At 26.4% G+C, this 22,122-nt stretch overlaps 2 protein-coding genes and 1 long non-coding RNA gene across 6 annotated transcripts in view; 2 read left to right on the top strand and 1 right to left on the bottom strand.

Annotated features, from left to right (window-relative positions):
• Nucleotides 1-3,288, top strand: part of LOC105847182 (uncharacterized protein C3orf20) — a 55,751-nt gene extending 52,463 nt beyond the window's left edge. For all 4 annotated transcript variants that reach the window (XR_010643842.1, XM_065818605.1, XM_065818604.1 and 1 more), the window contains 3 exons: nt 866-973; nt 2,166-2,246; nt 3,127-3,288. Coding sequence is in view for 3 of the 4 variants with exons in the window: in XM_065818605.1 (XP_065674677.1) it covers nt 866-973; nt 2,166-2,246; nt 3,127-3,270 (333 nt within the window). In the remaining variant the exon portion in view is untranslated. The remainder of the gene's footprint in view (nt 1-865; nt 974-2,165; nt 2,247-3,126) is intronic.
• Nucleotides 3,289-6,462: 3,174 nt separating this feature from the next.
• The window catches only part of LOC124806063 (uncharacterized), a 40,378-nt gene continuing 24,718 nt past the window's right edge, over nt 6,463-22,122 (top strand). Inside the window, exon 1 of the mRNA XM_065817471.1 lies at nt 6,463-6,607. The gene's annotated coding sequence lies outside the window, so the exon portion shown is untranslated. The remainder of the gene's footprint in view (nt 6,608-22,122) is intronic.
• LOC136090753 (uncharacterized) lies at nt 13,484-15,200 on the bottom strand. The gene is made up of 2 exons (XR_010643693.1): nt 14,251-15,200; nt 13,484-13,678 (listed from the first exon to the last, which is right to left on the bottom strand). It is a non-coding gene; the product is annotated as an uncharacterized LOC136090753 (long non-coding RNA).

The raw sequence follows: 22,122 nt of genomic DNA, 5'->3' as shown, positions 1-22,122 counted from the left end.
TATTATAAGAATTACTGCAATGAGATGGTATTTAATAGGATGAAATAGTTTATACTGTAATAAGAGTGACAGTGAATAGATGTCGATGGAAAATAATTCAATGATAAGGTAATGTTAAAGTTGTAAAAATGCTGATGTTATTCATTGATGGTGATGAAATTGTTGCAAAGATTATTATTCAAAATAAATATGGTTATTTATTGAAAATAAATATGGTCATTTATTGAAAATAAATATGGTTGTTTATTGAAAATAAATATGGTTATTTATTGAAAATAAATATATTATATATAAAAGATTTTTTAGATGCTAACATCAAACAATCAAGTCAACATTTTTTCCCAAAATTTTCTTTTTGAGTTTTTAGTTTTTCAGAAGTCAAATGAAAAACTTTTTGCCTAGCATCACCATACAAGATACATGCAAGATATTGTCAGCCAGCTTATTAACTGTGTAGTAAAACAAAACAAAAAAAGGCATATAAAATTTTGAGTAGTTTGTATATTTAGTTTTTGCTGAACTAAAAAAACAATGTATGAGAATTTAAAGATTTAGCCGTTTTTTACCTCTTTTTAGCTTTTTATTAGCTGTGTTGTAAAAATACAAACTTTATTATTTTTTTTTTAAATGCTGAATCATTAACAACAATAACAGAATTAATTTATTAATATTGTTCAATATATTAATGCATTTATTGGTGAATTAGCGATTCATTGATGTAAAATGGGAAGTCTGCATTTAATTAAAAAGTTAAACAATACAAACTTTAAATTTATTTATAAATACTCAATTATTGATCTGATCTGAATTGAAAAAAATATTTTATTTAATTTTGTATTCAAAATATAAATATTTTTTTTGTTAGTCTGTCAATGATCCATATCGTTTATTACGCTATCCAATTGACCGTTCTTTAAATGGGGAACCTCCATTACTTGTGAAACGCCACAACGTTTACTGTGGAATGTTTATGGTAATTTGAAAATTTTGACCTTTTTTTTTTATTTTTTATTCCTTTTTACTTCTTGTGCAATTGCACAAAATTGTACAAATACAGTGAAAGGAATTGAAGTCTTGTGTGCATTGTGAATGAGTTTGATTGAATCAATTTCAAAATAATTTATCTTTATTTCTTTATTTAAAACAAAATAAATTTAAACAAATTCTAAAAACAATTTAATTTTAATTTTTTATCATTATTAACTCCTTTAGTTTTCTTTTTTTTCCTTACTATTTCTATAAAAACTTGTTTTTGTCATTAATATTTATTACTTTCATTACTGCTGTTTTTATTATTACTATTATTATTACAATTATTATAAATACTATTATTTTTGCTGTTACTTTTGCTCTATTAATGAATAAATTTATTATTGTTATTATTATCATTTTTTAAATTATTATCATTAATAAAATTATTTGGTGTCACTCCTTTGATCAGGGTTCTGCATGAGTGACTCCTTCCTCAATCAATTATTTATATTTATTCTTAATAATTATATTTTGATTTTATTATTTATAAGATTATAGATATTCTTATTTTTATTATTTTTATTATTATTGTTATTATTATTATTATTATTATTATTATTATTATTATTGTTATTATTATTAATATTATTATTATCAATAATATATTATTGTAATTATTTCGTAAATTTTGAGGAAAATAGTTATCTTGTTGTTGTTGTTGTTGTTGTTGTTGTTGTTGTTGTTGTTGTTATCTTAAACGACAAAATTTCATTTCTCAAACGACATCATTTAATATTTCTCAAACGACATCGTTTAATATTTCTCAAACGACATCGTTTAATATTTCTCAAACGACATCGTTTAATATTTCTCAAACGACATCGTTTAATATTTCTCAAACGACATCGTTTAATATTTCTCAAACGACATCGTTTAGTATTTCTCAAACGACATTGTTTATTTTAATTCTTTTCTCTCCAGAAAACTTGGAGAGAAAAGAATATACGTCTATGATTATTGTATAGATTATTATAGCTGTTTTTAGTTTTTTTTTCTTTCATTATTTGTAGTTTTTTTAATAATTTTTTGTTTTTATTGTTTGTTTGTATTTTTATTTTTATACTATCTCTTTTTTTATTTGTAGATTCTTTAAAAAATCTAACATAAGCAATAAAGTAAGTCAGTATTTTTAGATGTATCAAGGTGGTCATCTTTTCTTTGCTGATTATATTTTTAATGGTTATGGTCAAACAAAGAAGCATTTTCTTAAACAAGTTAGAATTTTTTTTTATGTCTATTCTTTTAAACTAGGGATTAATTGTTTCAAAAAAACTAAAATACCAGGTAGAGATTTTGGTCAGATGGTGGAAGCGAGAAGCAGATGTTGTTTCCTTTATATGAATTACAAGGATTGTGATTGGGTTTTGGATGATGAATCTTATTTCACACTTTCACGTTTAACTATTAATGGAAATAGATTCTATTATACTGATGATATAACAAATGCTCCTCCATCAGTGAAATATACAAAAACTTCTAAGCGAAAGTACTAGTTTGGATAGCATTTTCATGTAGAGGATTTGCTGAATCATTGGTTAGAGAAAGTGGCTTTCCTATTAACCAGTATGTATATATTTAGAAGCTAGATTGATACCATTTTTTAATCATTTTGATCACAATTTTTGAATCAGTACCATTTTGATCACAATTTTTGAATCAGTACCATTTTGATCACAATTACAAATTTTAACCAGATTTAGCTGATGCACATTATACAAAAATGGTGATTTGATTCAAAACAATGATCCAGTGGTACCCAAGGAAAAAAATCCTGCAAATATCCAAGAGTGAAGACGTATTTAGGATTCTTTTAACCGAACTTGATATGGAACGCGCACAAGAGCTAGTTAGAGGGATGAAGTCTCGATTAGATCATTTACACTGAAAAGGAACGATAGAAGACGAGTAAAAAAATGAAATAAGCATTAAATATGTTTTAAAACTTTTTTTAAATATTGTTTTTATTTTTTATTGAGTCGTACAGATATTTTAAACATATTTTGGATTATTACTTATCACTCGTTACGGAAAAAAAAAGTTTTAATTTGTATGGAGGCTGAAGAAAAGAGTCTTTAAAAAAAAATTATTTTTTAGATTATACTCACCCGAGAGGATGCTTTAAAAGGAAATCACCTACCTCAAGATTTTCGATTCGGATCAATCATAGCTTCTCCAAAAAATAGCTTCAATGAATTTAATAAGTTTAGCAATAGCACTCGTGTAACAATTTCACAATGATATAAACTTATGACGTAATTATGCGTATAATTTAATTATGTACAACAGCTATAATTAAGCATGGGTATAACTATGCAATACGCCTATATTTATGCATAGCTATTATGCATCATAGAATTGTTTGGAACATTACATATTCCTTGCATACATACATTCTTACAGTTCATATAACTTTTCGTTGCTTCATAGAAATTGGCAGTTTTTTGTTTTGTTATATATATATGGAATAGTTATATATATTAAATGGAATAGTTATATATATATATATATATATATATATATATATATATATATATATATATATATATATATATATATATATATATATATATATATATATATATATATATATATATATATATATATATATATATATATATTATACTTATATTAACAATATTGTCAATATAGACATAAAGGTTTATATAGTAAAAAGAATTGATGCTTTACGTTTTTATACGTGTTTTATTCTTATAGAATGTTTGTCTCGCAAATCGTATGGTGATCAAGGGGCGGATCCAGGATTTTATATGATTTCAGGGGCGGATCCAGGATAGAATTTGAGTTAAGTAACTAGCATGTATGTTCTTAACTCAAAATATTTGTATTTTATGCTTATGACATCAAAATGCCCTCAATTACTTATTTAAAGCCTAGGAACAAAAACCATAAAAGCTATAGATCATTTCCCTAAATGAGCGGCATTGTTTTTCCTTATCTATTTTCTATTGTATGGTATATCAAATTTCATTACAAAACAATATTAAACAACTAACTCAAACAAAGGCTAATAAATATTAACTTGTCGAAAGTAACAGCGCTAACATATTTGTCTCTTAACTTTAACTAAACTAGTAGCTTTGTCAATTGTACTAATTGAGTTAAAACGTTTTTAAAAGTGCTTAAAATAATTTATGAAACAAATAACTTTCTTTAAATCTTCTTAAACGAATGTAACGAATAGCGAATAGTATATTTTTTGTACTATTCCCTAGCAATAGCTAGGGAATATATATTATATTCACTATTTTTAGTATACTATTTTATATTTAGTAATAATATATTGTACTATTACTAGTACAATATACTATTACTAGTACGCTTAACGAATTTTTGGGAGGATTAAGTTTTGTTAGAATTCTTTTTACGCTTTATGGTGGTAAATTAGCGTTAAAAATCTCCCACTCCATAATCCAAAATAAGATGCATCCCTCTAAATTTTGCCTGCTTTTACTGAAATTTAGTAAAAATATTCACTAAACAAGGTTACTTTAAAGATATTATTTAGGCAGATATATAACATAATTAAACGGGTGTTTTTTTAAAAAGTTTTTAGAAAAATCATTTCCAATTAAAAAACACGTTTTTATGCGCTATTTTTAATTATTTATCGAACTGTATCAATTTTGGATTCCAAAGTATAAGGTATTCGTGGCTTAGATTCCCTCAACAAAAAAGTTTAAAAATTAACTTTTATCCTAATGGCTGTAAAATTGCGAGTTTTGAGTTAACAACTTGTATTTTTAAGTATTAATAAGAAGCTAAAGTTTTATTTGCCAAGTATTTTAGGAAATGTTTGAAAGCCATGTACATTTGTACATCGCGACGTTAGAATAATCTTGTTCTATCTCCAATTTTTTAAAATATTGAGTTATTAATAGTCTTATGTACCTCAGAATAATGCTTTTCTGCTATATTGAAACCTAAGTTATAAGTAAAAAAGTTGTTTTTAAATGCCGTTTCCTAAAGTTTTTATTTTTTAAATCGTTTTAACTCAAAACTTAAAAATGTGGAGATAACTCTAACGTCGCGATATGTGGACATATGCTGGTACATATTTCATTAGTACATACGTGCACATATATGCACATAAAGGCACATATGTGCCTTTTGATTCACACTATTTGTGTTTCATGCAAAGACAAAAGCTTTGCGCCCATTATGGATTTTTGAAATAAAAATTTTAAGGGGTCAAAAACTACATTCTTCAAATTTAAGTATGTATTTTTTGACCCTCAATTAAAATAAAAAAAACTTTCCAAAAATTTTATTTCAATTTTTTTAAATTGTAAAATAATTTAGTGTTTTTTTTTTCAATTTTTACACGTCTATGTTTAAAATAAAATATTTAGAATAATTCTTATTTCACATTTTATTCTTTTGGCGATACTACTCACTAAAAATCATTCATTAAAATCCAGTTTAAAGTTCGAGAATCTGATTTTAGTTTCTTTCTTTTTCAATAATTGCTAAACAAATAATTCCTTTTGGACATTATTATCGATTTTATTATACATAATTATACATAATATAATATATGTATATCCAAAGCAGAAATCTAAAATTGCGACAAACAGTTTTCCTCTATTTTTCTAAGCTGGTTTTGAATTAGTTTTCGTAGACAAGCTGAACTATCTAAGTAAAAAATTGAAAAAAAAAATTTGCTGCTACTTGAAAAAAAAATTATTACTATTTCGTCAGTCGAGAACCAAGAGGAAAAAATACAAGAGTAGACATAGTCTATTTTTGTGTTTTTTCTGTTTATTGTCAATAAATATTCAACAATCAATGCAGTATGTGTCCAATAAATCTAGTCTCATGAATGATACAACTTTTAAAAATATTTAAGAAATTAGTCAGACATTCTGGAAAGTCTTTACAAATTAAATTTTTAACTTGATTTTCACAGAAAAACACAAAAAATGGGCATACTTGGTTCTCGGCTGACAGTTTGAAAAAAAAAATTAATACTATTGGTTAAAGAATATTACTATTCGTTAAACATGGTTTTACGAATATTACTAATCGTTAAACTTCGTATATCGAAAAGTATTAAACGCTTAACGGATAGTACTATTCATTTAACGAACTATTTGTAGGGTGTAAATATTTCGCCATATTATAAAGAATATTGAATTGGAGGGTTAACGTGTTTTAAAATAAACTAACCGGGGAGTTGGAATGTTTCAACCGGCCTATGATAAAAAAAGAGATAACTTAATAAAATCTAAAGAAACATTATTGTGTTGTTTAACATCAAAGATATTATTTAACAAAGTGTCGCCGTTAATTGTTCAGAAAAATGATATGAATTTGTATTTGTTTGTATTTAAGTTTGTCTTTCTTCTTATAAAATAAAAAGCTTTGATTGTCTTTGTTAATATTCTCGGAATTTTTAATTCTTGGAAATTCATTTGTATGAATAAATCTAAATATGATGTACAATTAAAGATGAGTAATATATAATATATAATAACTAGAGTTGACTAATCTTTTAGAGTTCAGTGAGCATGGAGCATTAATAATAAAGTAGACTCCTATTCAAAAATTATTCCAGGTATACTAACTTATTTATTTTTATACTATCTACTTATTTTTTTGTAAATTCGGTGATGACAATAAATAGAATCAAATTTAAACTTAACAAGATACAATGCGCCTTAACCTTACAATGCGCCAAGGTAGAAAATGTGGAATACCACGCATTACCGAAAGACGAACGAAATGTTAATGAAATTCATGATAAAACTAAAAAAAAGCACGAAAACGCTTACTAAAATCATATAAGAAGAAGGTCTAATTATTTTTAACAGAACTACAAGACGTCGAAGAACTAAACTGGGGTTCAAATGCTGCAAACCCGAATAATAAAAAAAATATCAGCGACAATTTTAGTTTCTCAGATACAGACTGGTTTCGTTATCCTTTCTTAGGCGTCTTTATGCATGATTAAGCCCCATGTCACAAAGTACAGTGACAAAATACTGTGGTCAGACATAGGTACGTCTAAAGTCTACGGACCTAATTTAAAATTAAGCGTAAAAAATTGCATCCAAGAAGGATACAAGCAGTAATGATGCCCATCAAATGCTGCGAGCATTTTTTGTATAGTCAATTTTTTTAAACAAATGATTGAAAATAGAAATAAATATTTATCCTTTTTTTTAAACAAAAACAATTTGTTTAAATTAGAAACACAAACATTAATATAAATATTATATATATATATATATATATATACTTTTATTTGACTTCACAGCAGCACCTTCTGGATTAGCAAGACGGGCTTATTAATTTTTTTCTTTATTAGGTGTGAGACCATAATTTTTTTAAGACCATCCGGAGTTTATTAGAATTAATTACCTGTGCATAACAATAACATAAGTATCTCTATCATGACGTACGCGTAAGAACAAGTTCTACGCGTACGTAGAACTTGTTCTTACGCGTACATCATGATAGTCTCTCCCTTTCGTTTGTTATATTATATAATATCTATATAACTTCAAAAACGTTTTATTTTGAAATTTAAAAAATCAAAAAAGATTTTAAAAAATGTGCAAGCGCAAGGATTTGAACCACGGCGTATTCTTCAATAAATGTTTTAAAACAATTTAGTAATTCACCAGCCGTGGCGCAGTGGTTGCGCACTTGCCTGAGAAACGTAAAATCCGTGGTTCAAACCCCACCTTTGGTAAAGTTTTGGGTTATCGGTTGGGAAGGAGACATGAAGTTCCTATTAAATGCTCTTCCGCGGTGCTCTGTGATAAGACCGTAAGGACTTCTTGGGTCACCTAAAAAAAAAAGAAAAAAGACTTATACAGCGGCAAATAAATGCTATAAATCAAAGTTAAAGAGATGTTGCCACAATGATAATTTTAAGTAAAAGAAAAACTGTAGAACTTGACATAAGTTTTAACAATTCATAAATTGAAGTTTACATAAGTTAAATATTTGCATACACTTTCGTTCACATTTTCTTATGAGAATAAAAGCTACGACTCTTTCTAGCCATTAACTCTGGTGCAAAGGCTGCCATGAGTTCCGTGTTAAACACTCACAATTGAGCATTGTTAACTTGAGCAAAGTTATATATTAGTTGTACGGACACGTAAAATACGTGCAAGTCTTTTCTACACTGACCATTTCTATGCTTGTTCCTTACTTCAGTATTTTTTAGTAAGCAGTAGAAAAGCTATACTTATTTTCTACCTTTTATAGTTATGATAAAAAAATTATTTAGATTACCCGCTTGAAATATATTGATTAACTACAATCGGTATTACATTTGAAATAAGACTTAAATATGTGGAATTATGAGCTTGCCATGACCCGCGTAATACGGGTCATGGTAAGCCTATTATCCATACAGTGTAATACGGGTCGTGGTAAGCCTATTATCCACACAGTGTAATACGGGTCGTGGTAAGCCTATTATCCACACAGTGTAATACGGGTCGTGGTAAGCCTATTATCCACACAGGCCATTTCTATACTTATTCTTTTTATAGTTTAAATAGAATTTAAAGTGGTACAATTATTATTCTACAATTATTATTCTACAATTATTATACAATTGTTTATACTTTCATACTTTGTTTGTTAAACTGAACTAAACATTCTTATCAATCATTTAGTTATTATTATTAAGTGCTTATAATTAATTTACTCATTATTATTTATATATATAGATTTTTTTAATTTTTTAATTTTTTTAATAATCAATTATTTTTACTTATTACACTCAATAGAATAATGATTTTTTTATTTTATTATTATTATTATATTTATTATTAAAATATTTTTGTATGATTTAAAAAGGAGAATAAATATCTTGTTGTTGTTGTTGTTGTTGTTGCAGGCCCGTAGGAATATAAGCTATATATTTGGGGGGAGGGGGCAGTGCTGGTGACCTTTTTTTTTTATAGTCATTTTTTCTCCAAGAAAATAGGGGGGGGGGGCGACAAATGCCCTGTTGACCCCCCGGTTGCTACGGGCTTGTGTTGTTGTTGTTATTGCTATTGCTATTGTTGTTGTTGTTGTTGTTGTTGTTGTTGTTGTTGTTGTTGTTGTTGTTGTTGTTGTTGTTGTTGTTTGATTATGGAATGATGATGGAAAATATATTAAAAAGAGATCTTATACTAATGAGTTTAAATATATTTTTTATCAAATAACAAGGAGGTAAAAAGAAATCTCTTTCTTTTTATGGAAACCATTCATATATATTCATTCAATAATAATACTTTTTTTTATTATTTGTTTGTTAAACCAACAATTCTTTTTGCAAATAAAAAAATGAGGCTAATGCAGAGTTTCATTTTTAAAATTTTATTTCATTAAAAAATATAACGATGACTTTTGTGTTATATTAATTGTTCATTAATCCTAAACAGGAAATAAAAAATATGGCCTATGGGGCTGTCTATTAATTACGTCAACTAAATAGGGGGATGGGTCTGAAAATTTTTGACAATTTTTGAAAAGGTGGGGGGAGGTTAAGAAAAGTTGACGTCATAACGTTACTTTTTTAAATAAATTTAGTTACTTCGTTACTAGTCATGCATTTTTACTTAGTTACTGGTCATACATACTGGCCGAGAAAAAAAGAATCAAAACGAGACTATTACATGTTAGGATCAGACGGCCAGCCACTTGCAATCAAAGTTACTCATTTAGTGAGAGATCTTGGAGTTCTTATCTCAATTGATCTTAAATGTAATGCTCAAGTTTTAGCAGCTGCGGTGAACGCTAACCGCTCCTTAGAAAGGCTGAAAAAAACTTTTCGCAGCCGTAGTTTTTCAGTGTGGAAAGAAGTGTATACCACGTATGTTTGTCCTCACCTCATGTACGCTATCACCTTACCAACGGGCAGACAGGAGCGCTAGAAAAAGTTCAAAACTGTGCTAAAAAAACGATTTCTGAGAATAAGCATTGCACCGCCGAGCAGCGAAGGGTCATGTTAGGTCTTACGACACTTGATGAAAGAAGAATTAGAGACTAAATTCGTAAAAATTATAACTCTGATGTTCAAGTTCATGCGTGAAATCGATGAAATAAACTTTCGCGTACCATTCAATTGTCCTTCGTCGTCAAAGTATATTATGCGTGTTCATAATCAAATACTTCCACAGCAAAGAGTTCTCAATTGCATGACAAGATAGAAATTCTTCATGAACCGTGTGGTGTTGCAGTGGAATACCCTGCCGCAAATAGTAATTGACGCGACTTTCGTCAACATGAACATTTAAATTAGTTAAAACTTTTAACTAATTTAAAAAATTATCTTTTAATAAAAGAGAATTTTTAAACAATAACTGGAAATAAACTCTCTTCAGATATGTTTCCAGTATTCTATTATGTTCTTAAAGTATGGCACTTGTGTCGTAGATGTGCAATGTGCACAAGTATCTTAAGACTGTTAGTATAGAGGCGCCTGATGCAGCACATCTTCGTTGGTAATTTAAACATAGCAAACATTCATGATTTTTCAAAAATCTATAAATTTATTACGGATTGTTGTAAATATTTTAAATTATTGACCACTAAAATAAACTAAAACTAAACTTAAAAAGAAGAAAATTAGGTAGCGTTTGTAGGCTTGTGTTACATATTTACCCAACCTTTAGTATTTTAATGACATTTTCTATATTCTACTTTTTTTAAGCCGTGTTGTGGTTTAAAAATACCTGACACATACAGAACTAAATGAGCACACGCAAGATGTTTACTCGTAACACTATTACTTTTTCAAAGTTTGTGATTGTTGGCCTGATGTAAAAACAAATGAAAATTTATGTAAGCACATAATATACATTATATTATTGAAATGTTTATACCAGAATCAGCAACCTGCTGCTCGCAAGCAAATTGCCGACCCTGGTATAAACATTTGGTGTTAAAATTTCAATGTTATAATGCGACTCTCCAGCTCCATGCACAAATACTATTATAATATTGAAAATAAGATGTTAGTAACTCTTTAAAAATTAGAAAGTTTTTATAAATTTTAAACTTTGGGTTTTAAACTTCCGCCTTAAAAGATTGCTAACCCCTTGTTTATACAAATTATGAAATGCATTTTTTTGTTATGCTACTCTCTATTAGAATTAGTTTGCTTTAAGGAAGTAAGGAGGATTGGTACATTTACGTTTTGCGACGTGAATGTGCCAATCCTCCTTATTTATAAGGAGGATTGGCAACGTGACGTTTATGATAAATATTTAACATTATCATGGAGTAAGTCTGTTGACGGGCTTGTTGGTTGCTACCGTTATCCCAAATTACCTAAATGCTAACGTTATCTATGCAAAAACAATATATATATATATATGAGCAGCCGTGGCGCAGTGGTTAGAGTTCTGGCTCAGAACCCAGAGGTCCTAGGTTCGACGCCAGCTCCAGCTTAACAAGCGACATTGGTACGGAAGGAGGCGTGAACTTCCCGTTAAATGCTCTCCCGCGGTGCTCTGTGATAAGACCGTAAGGACTTCTGGGAGCACCTAAAATAACTACAAAAAAATATATATATATATATATATAATATATATATATATATATATATATATATATATATATATATATATATATATATATATATATATATATATATATATATATATATATATATATATCATAACTTTCAGATTAATCATATATATTTTTTTTAAGTTTGCAATTGTTAATCGTAATATAACAACCTTAAAATATAAACTTGTTTTGTAAAAAAAGATCTTGAAGATTTAATCAAAAGTTTCAATAGTTACGATTTCTTTATCATAGTAAGAATTTCGGAAAACGTCGAGGAATACTCTCCTCCATCAAAGTTTTAATGTTTCTCTTTGTTCTTTTAAATTCCATAACTGGAACAATTTTTTTATTATTAGACATAATATCGACTTGCAATTCTTCGATAAGTTGAGTGAATTTAATTTTTTTTACTTTCTATCATGCACTGAAAGAAGTTTAAACCAATAGTGTTGCATGTAGTAATCACTTATACTCCTATTCACTTTTTGTTCAAAGCAAGCCTTTGTAATTTTAAATGGTTATATATATTTAAAAAATGTTTATAAGTTAAAAGTTGAACTAAGTTTTTTTTCTAAACATTTTGCTTTTAAACACTTTTTCTTGATGTTGTAAACTACTACTACTATTTAAAAAAGTTTAATTTTTTTTCGTATTTTTTAAATTTTACATAAGAAAGAGGAAGGAGGGGGAGGGGCAAATTAATAGTTTACGTAATTTTATAGGGAGGTCTCTGAACGTTTGACAGGTTGTTGACAAAGGGGAGGGGAGGTAAAATTTGCTAAAAAATTGTTGACTTAATTAATGGACAGCTATGAAGATAAAGAATATGTTTTAAAAAAATTTGACGCATTTTCCAATGCATCAATTCTTTGCTATTTTTATAACAAACAAAAAATAAACAAAGTGTTGATGCTTCTTTCCTTGAAAAAACATCTTTTAAAAATCTGATCATCACTATTATTGAAGGTTATAAACGAACTAAAAGATTGAAGACAAAATAAAACAAGAAAATAAATTAAAGAATAAAAGAACAAATAGATTTAAAAAAACAAAAAAATCACTTAAAAGCAAAACATCAAGTTAAAAGTATAAAAAGCTAAAAAATGTTCGAAATAATAATAAAAAGAACTAATTAAAACGTTAAGATAAATCGCTACCAATTTTTCTACACCTTTTTTTTTTCGTCAAAAATAACAAAAGATTATTATTTTTTTATTTTATTTTGTAGATTTTTGTGTGTTTGTATTTTCGTTTTGTAGTTTTGGCTTTTATTTTGTAGCTTTTGTGTTTTGCCTTTTCGTTTACGTAAAGTTTGTTTTATTTACGCTGTTTTAATAATTATTTTTATTTTTGTTTGTTGTTGTTATCACCCAGTCGGCAAATTTAGTTGTAAATGCGCATTAGAAACTTATTTAAATACGTATCGTTGTGGTATGTATGTTAGCCATTTTCTCGTGTCGAACACGCATTAAAAATACGCATTAGATGCGTATAAAGACAGATATACAATGCGACGCCTACTGAGTATCAAACTCGCATTTGAAACTCTTGTAAACACGTATAAAACACGATAACTAGAGAATATTCAATACGAAATTTTCCTGGTATTACATGCGCATTCAAAACTTTCCAGAATACGCGGTATTTACGCATATATGTTAGCCATTTTATCGTGTCGAACGCGCATTAAAAATAGACATCAGATGCGTATAAAGACAGGTATACAATACGACGCCTAATGAGTATCAAACTCGCATTTAAACACGTATAAAACGCGATAACCAGAGAATATTCAATACAATTTTATTAACTATTATGAATTCATAACATAATGATAATGACTAGCAGTAAGCAACCCGTAATACGGGTTATGAGTTATTAAATCATTAATAACAATAAAAACACATTAGTAACTTTGATATATTATCTAAAAAATTAAATACAAATTTATCTATAAATATTTTAACTTTGAGTCCCTATCAGCAACGTCATTGCTTATAGTTAACGACATAAAGACCGCATTAACATCAGTTGAGTTCTTTTTAAAATCTGTCGCAACACAGGTACCAGAAAAGGAAAGTCAAGTAAAGCCTGCAAATACCTAAAAAGAGAAACGAAAAAAAAATTACAATTTTTAATTACAAAAGTACTATATGCATTTTATTGGTAGTAGAATTAGGATAATAATAACAGAAAAAATATATTTTGTGTCTACAGAATAATTCAAAAAGATTATAAAAAGGCTAGACAACACAATGTAGTAACACTGGCAAATAACACTACAACTTAATAAGATATTTTATTAACTTAAATACTTGGACTAAAAAGATTTCATTTATTACAATATTTGAACAATCAAGGGACAATTATAGTTAAACAATTTGAGCAACAATATCATAGAATAGCAAGCAACTCGTAAAATATTTCTTATTATTATTATTTGTTATTATGTTTATTTGTTATTATTATTTGTGGTATTAAGAAATACGTAAGAGCTCAGTAATTATATAAGTTTCATTAAATTTCCCTCTCATCTAATTGAGAGAGAAAGAGAGAGAGAGAGAGTGAGAAGCAAAGTGTTTCCAAAGCAGCATGTTAACAAAAGTAAAAAAACACGGAATAAATAGTATTAATTGGTTTTATTATGTTACCAGTAAACAAAATTATTTTTACCTTGATTAAAAGCTAATTTCCAGCATTTCTTAATTAAGCTCCAGCTTCTCTCTAACTGTTGACTAATGATTAGTTGAGTAAATTTCACATCATACTAAATTTACAAAATTAAAACCATGTTTCAACAGTTAGCTAACTAATCAAAAGATGACAAAGGGAAGACAAACTAAAAAAAGAAAGAAAAAAAGAACATAATTATGATAGAAATTATAAAAAAAAATAAAACTATTTAGATTTAAAAGTGTTAATTGTTACTATAAATAGTTAAACTCATACTTTGCTTTGTTCTGAAGTGTCTAAAGTCAAATTAACAGACATTAACACTGCTTGGCACTGAATACTGTCAAGTAAGTTTTCTGCACGCCCAGTTACATTTCTTACATTTCAACAACAACTAATTTCCTCTTGCCTAGATCTATTTTTTTCATTTGACAACTATTTTCAAGTTGCCTATTAGCATTTTACATTAATAACTTTGTTGAGCCTAATACTATCTATTTCAATTTTACTGTTATCATTAAACATATTACCAGTAATCTTACTACTGTTACAATTGAATAAATGAATATAAAAGAATCTTACAAATTGTGATCTTTTCTAATCAAAGACTTCATTTAAACTTAAGATTTATTGAAATCTATATTTTTACCTATGTTTATGAAAAATTTGTTGAAGTTTTCAGCTATTTCTTTCTTATCAAATATTTGTTTGTTCATAGTTAGCTTTAATCTATATGGAATTGTGGTGTTTTTTTGTAATTGTTTTTTCCCTGTAATTTCTTTAATTACTTCCCATGTCTTTTTACTATTTCCAATCATTAAACCTATTACCAGTAATCTTACTATTGTTAGAATTGAATGAATGAACGTAAAAGAATCTTACAAATTGTGATCTTTTCTAATCAAAGACTTTATTTAAACTTAAGATTTATTGAAATCTATATCTTTTTATATGTTTATATACATAAGTCGTTTATTAAAAATAATAAATAATATTTATTTACATCAATTATTTTTAATTAAACAAAGAATCTACAATGCACAAAATTATTTTTACCTTAATGGAAAAAAAAAATAAATGCACAATCTTGTATAAAATATTGAAGCAATGCCAGTCAGTATATTTTACTCTAAAGTAATTATATATATATATATATATATATATATATATATATATATATATATATATATATATATATATATATATATATATATATATATATATATATATATATATATATACTGAAATATAGGCAGATTAAAGTTTATAAACTTTCGTGTCAACAAATTACAGTCAGATTTAAATAAAAAAAATATATATCTAATATAAAATATATCAAATATAAAATAAATACAATATAAATAAAACAAAATAGTAAACTTACTCAAACCAGTATCAGTTACACCATGTGAAGTAACTACAAAACACTTCAGTTCTTTTCAATCACTCTGAAAAATAACTTTCAGCTCTTTCTAATAGCACTAAAAATAAAACAAAACTTGCTTAGCTAGGTTGCCTAGTTTATAAGAATCTGAAAACAGATAAGTAAAAAACCAAGTACAAACAAACATTTATTTGTCAATACTACTATATTTAAACAAATTAATAAATTAATTTAACAAAGAATAACGCCAATTCTCCTTAAAAGCCAAAAAAAATTTTCAACTTAAATTTGCTTGCAGACCTTGCTTGTAAAATAAAATGTGAATAAGAAACACATTTAGAAAAGCCTAGAAAAATTCATAAAAATTTACATTTTTTCTTTTATATCACATAAATCCATCATATGATAAATCTGAAATGAAAAAATGTAATTGATAAGTAAATACAAAGAAAAACATCAAATATGAATCGAAAATCATTATATCTGATAGAGATAAGATGTCATGATAAGAGAGTAGTAGTTGTTAAATATTGTTATTTCGTGTTAGCTTATAGAAAACAAATCATGTTGGTACTTCATGGTTCTAAAAATTCAAATTGAGATATAAATAAAATGTATATACGGCAAAATGATTTTTCTTGAGTCGCTTTTAGTGAATGATTAAAAGCAGTGAGTTTCAATAATAAAACCACTTATAATTTTAACAATAGACACCAACATAAAGGTAAGCCAAATGTAACAACATTGGTAACATAAAAAACAACTTTACGGAAAATCTTGCTCAACACGTTTGCCAAGTCGCACACTTTGAAAACATGGAAACAACATAATATAAACATATATAATAACTATAAAACACAATACATTTATTTAACTTTATATTACATATATAAACACCTCATATAATATTTATATACACAATAGATACATTTTATACTATTTTAATGACACATTTATAAAACAATTACATAACACATATTATTACATACATATATTTATCAAAAACTTTTTAACTTTGAACATAATATAAACATATATGCAAACTATAAACATATATAACCTGAATTGCACGAACAAAAAATTTTAAAATAACATGAAAATATTTAAAAAGATTCATATATATATTCATATATAAAAACATATATGTTGTAATAAAATATCAAATTATAATTATATTTAATTTAAATCAAATTATTGAATAAAGAGCAAAAAACAGATAGAAGAACTGCAATCCCTATAACAAAATTTAACGTTTAGCAACAATAAAATGTCAGTGTTGGCTCGAAATTTTAATTTATTTTTCTAAATTTTTTAAAACAGTACAAAAAAAAGGTAATAGCATAACAGAAATGTTAATAAAATAATAATCAACATAATAAAATAAGCAAGGTATGAAATGATAGGATTTATAATATATTTGAATTATATTAATTTAGGACTTAAATTCAAACTAAATAAATTTAAAAGTTACTTTTAAATTTATTAAGTTTTATGAAGTCCTAAATTAATATAATTCAAATATATTATAAATCCTATCATTTCATACCTTGCTTATTTTATTATTTTATATTATTTTATTATTACTACTTTTAAAGTAGTAATAAATATTTTTATGATAAAGTTTTAGTATCTTTTTTAGTACAAAAAAGTACTGTAACTGTATTGGAGATATGCGATACTGCTTTAGCAGAACGATATCTCTTCATACAACTTTTCATGTATTCCTGACTATTCCTTTTCATTCCAGACAAACTTTTTACTAAATTTCTTAAGAGAAAACTTTTTAATTAAAATTTTTCTTTCACAATTTCAGTTTAAGCATGCGCTTTAAAGCAAAGATTTTCGTTTTTCCGTTATATGTTAATATTTGTTTAAAATCGGGTACGATATCGTATCCCATTTTGATCAAATATTAAATAATACGTATTTTTGATAAATAAGTGGTATTGAACTCGAATTCGAAACTTAAAACTAAATGCGTATTTTTCTGGTATCAACGGCGGAATGTTATACGTGATCAATACTACGAGTATTTACAATACTAGATATGCCGACTGGGCAATTGAATGTTTTCACATTTTTTGTCTTATTATTTAATTTATTATAGCTCGATCGTTATAATTATTTTAAATTAATTAAATTTAAGCATGCTATTATTTTTTATCATTGCTGTTGATTTTTTTTCTTTGTTTATTTTGTTTTGGTATCACTCCAATGTTTTGAAATGAGTTGAATAAAAATACTCATATAGTTAAAAACTATACTAGTTTTTAACTATATTTTTTGTTGAATAAATGGATAAAAAAAATCTATTACAACTACACTATCACTATTTTTTTAACTTTAAAGTTATATATTGAATAAAAAAACTATTATGGTTTATTGTCTCATATTTCACTCTCTGAAATAAATTTAAATTCACACGAATTTTAAAACATAATAGTTGACATTACTTTAGCAATTTTAAATAATAACACAGGTCAACAAAAAAAAATTTTTTTTCTGGTGCCGAGCAAACAATTTGTTTTTTGTATAGCATTTCTCATTTTGATTTCAAATATGCAACTCTTTTTTTACCATCAGGTCAAGTTGTAAAGATATTTAGGTTCAAATCTTAAGTATTTAGGGTAAAGTCCCTAGTATTGTCGAAAAAAAAGTTATTCAAAAGTATGTCAACCTGGGTCTCAAAAGAAGCGTATTTTCATAGAGAGTTTAAAAATGTTATTCATTTGTAATAAAAATAAGTATTTTTTGTATTTTTGGTAAATAACCTTCTGTTGACTTTTTTTTAAGAGTCTCTAGCATTTTTTCACATAATTTTTTTGTCAATAAATTTTAAGGAAAAATATTTATGTTTTCTAAAATCTCTATGAAAATACGCTTCTTTTGAGACCCAGGTTGACATACTTTTGAATAACTTTTTTTTCGACAATATTAGGGACTTTACCCTAAATACTTAAGATTTGAACCTAAATATCTTTACAACTTGACCTGATGGTAAAAAAAGAGTTGCATATTTGCATATTTACTTTTTTTTTTTTTTTTTTTTTTTTTTTTTTTTAATATTTTGCCGTTTAAAAATATTACAATAACCAATTATATTTTACAATTTTTACATTAGTAACGACAGGACTTCTAGAAGATCATGTGGATCTTGTCATGAAGCCCTTTACAATATATGGTTAATTTTTGATAAAAATACAATGTCTTAAGTGAAATAATAATAATAATACAACTTTATGAAAAAACATGTAAAAACCAAGATAAAATTTTAAAAAGCCAAGATTAAAAAATAAATAAAATATACAAAATAGAACAACAACGAATAAACAAACAAACAAAACAAAAAAACAATTAAAAGTAAATCAAAATATTTTCAATTAAAAATATAATTCTTTTAAGTTTTTGTTTGAATGAGGCAAAAGTCAGTTGGGTAGAAAAATCAAAATTTGGTAAGACTATTTTGTTTCAGAGATAAGGACCTCGATAAGAAACAAAAAACTGGTCTTTGCTATTATGGCAAAAAGGGGCAATAAGATTGTTATTAATTCGAAGATTATATTTGTTTTTAGGTTTCATACAATAAAGATTTTGTAATACGTTTGGCAACAAATTTTCTCTACATTTAAACATGAAACATAAAATGTTAAAGACATTTTGTTGATATACATTTAAAATATTCATTTCTTTAAAAAGTTGTTTCGTATGAAAAAACCGATTTTTAAAATTTATTGCGCGAGCTGCGTGTTTCTGATGAAGGTAAAGAGATTTTAGTTTTGTTCTATGAGTGCTTCCCCATATAATATTCGCGTAGTTTATATGACAATGTATAAATGAATAATATAATTGTGTTAACTGGTGTTTACATAATACATTTCTTGCTTTATAGAGAATTCCAATGCATTTAGCGATTTTATTGGAGGTATTATCAATATGATTTCTCCAAGATAGATTCTCATCAATATATACTCCAAGAAACTTAGTAACTTTTTCTCTTTTTATTATTATATTATCAATTAAAAGGTCTGGCATTATATGAGGCAGTTTCTGTTTTTTTGAAGGTGGATAAAAAAGTGTCCATTTAGTTTTTTCTATATTTAGAGACAATCTATTTTGTTTAAACCAAACAGATACTTTTTTTAATTCATTTGTCATATTAGTAAAAAGCATATTAATATCTTTATGAGACAAAAACAAGTTAGTGTCATCTGCAAAATTTATTGTTGTTAAGTTTGATGATTTATGAAGATCATTTATGTATATTAAAAAAATAAGTGGACCAAGTATGGATCCTTGTGGAACATCACATGTTATATTCATTAATAGATGAGATATAGAATCTTTATTGTAAACAAACTGTTTACGGTTAGTAAGATAACTTTCAAACCATAATAGGGTTTTATCTTTAATACCATATGATATTAGTTTTTTTAACAGAATTTGATGATTGACAGTATCAAATGCCTTAGACAAATCAATAAACACTCCTAGTGTAAAACAAGAGTCTTTAAAAGAGTCAGTTATATTGCGCGTTAGTTGAAGAATGGCATGCTCGGTTGAATTATTTTTTTTGAAACCAAATTGGTTTTCGTATAGAATTTTATTTTCAACAAGATATGAGTAGATTCGGTTGTACATTATTCTTTCTAAAATTTTTGAAAAAACTGGAAGAACTGAAATAGGGCGATAATTTGTTATATTTGTACGATCCCCTGTCTTAAAGATTGGAGTTACTTTTGCTATTTTTAGTTTATCTGGAAAAGACCCTTGTGCAATGGATGCTCTGAAGATTTTATAAAGAATATCTTTTATAACATCGTAGGAATCAATCACAATATTTGTGTTAATATCATCATACCCAGTAGCTTTATTACGTTTTAATGACTTAAAAGCAACCTCAAATTCATTAAAAGTTAACTCAGTATAATTTAGATTAGAGCTTATTGATGTTTCGAACTCATCACCAGATTTATCTTTAATGAATGAAATACTATCGCTTAATTTTGTACCGATAGTGGTGAAAAGCTTATTAAATTCAAATGCAATATCATTTGAGTCATTTATTAATTTGTTATCAATTTGTATAAAATTTGGAAGTAAATTTTTATTTGGTTTAAGTTTTCCAGACACCTCCTTCATGATTTGCCAGACGCGTTTTGAGTTGTGCTTATATTTATTAAGCAAGTTTGAATAGTAGTTTTTTTTTTGCACTTTTGCGAAGCTTTTCAAATAAGTTTGTATAAGTTTTATAATTTTGTTTATGTTTTTCAGATTTTGATTTTAGGTATTTTATGTAAAGCTTCTGCTTAATTTTTGACGATTTTCTGAGACCTTTAGTAATCCAAGGAGATGATATTTCTTTATCGCTTAAATCTATTTCAATTAAAGGAAAATTAGAATCATACACTTGGTGAAAAGTTTTGAAAAAATTGTCGTAGATTATGTTGATATTATCATTAAAGTTAATATAACCCCAATCTACAAGTGATAATTGTTCTCTGAAAGAATTTAAATTATTATTATTGATAAGCCGTTTTTTTATAAAAACTTTTCCCTGCTTTTCTTTTTTTAAATTAACACATATAGAAAAAAAAATCGGGAAGTGATCGGAAACATCGGTTTTTATAATTCCTTTTTTTAGCGACTTGTTAAAAAAATCGGTTGTTAAAATGTTATCAATTAATGATGATGAATGACTTGTGATTCTAGTCGGGCGATTAATTAAAGGTATTGTTCCAGTTTCAAAAAAACCATTAAAAAATTTTCTCGAACTTTGATTTTCATAATAATCAAAGGAGTTTATGTTGAAATCCCCTATCAAGTAATTTTTTTTCTTTTCAAGATCAGTTTGCTTTATTGTTTTTTAGTAAAAATTTGCCAAAGTTTTCAGTTCTTCCAGCTGGTGGCCTGTAACAACAGCTTACTAGTATATTTTTTGAACGCTTATTGGTAAGTTCTATTGTTAAAAGTTTCTCTTTGTTTTCGTCAGAAACGCACGTTTCGCTTCGAACTTTATACAGAAGGTTATTTTTAACAAAAAATAAAACTCCTCCTCCTCGCTTATTAGTAATTCGTTCTAAAATTACTGGATCAAAACCTGGGAGATGGAGATTTGAATTATTTTTAAAATCTGCTCGTTAACACCACGTTTCAGTTAAACAAATTAAATTAAAAGAACTTTCCGCTTCGCTAATAAAATTTAATAAGTTTTCAAAATTCTTTTTTAAGCTACGTATATTAATGTGGACTGCATTAAGATAATCACTTTTGTTATCGCCTTTTAAATATTTGCTCACGTTACTAGGATAAAAATAAGAGGTTTCAAATTCAGGAGAATTAATTTCATTAAAATAATTAATATCCGGATCGGATTCGTCGTCTAGGTGTAGTCTATACGTTTCAAATAAATTAACTTTTTTTTCAAAATCATTATTAGCTGTTTCCATTTTCGCTATAATTTAGATTTAGCAATAAATAATAGTATGCGA

This window comes from Hydra vulgaris, chromosome 14 (assembly GCF_038396675.1).
Source record: "Hydra vulgaris chromosome 14, alternate assembly HydraT2T_AEP".
Lineage (NCBI taxonomy): Eukaryota > Metazoa > Cnidaria > Hydrozoa > Anthoathecata > Hydridae > Hydra > Hydra vulgaris.
This window is presented reverse-complemented; position numbering and strand designations above follow the sequence as displayed.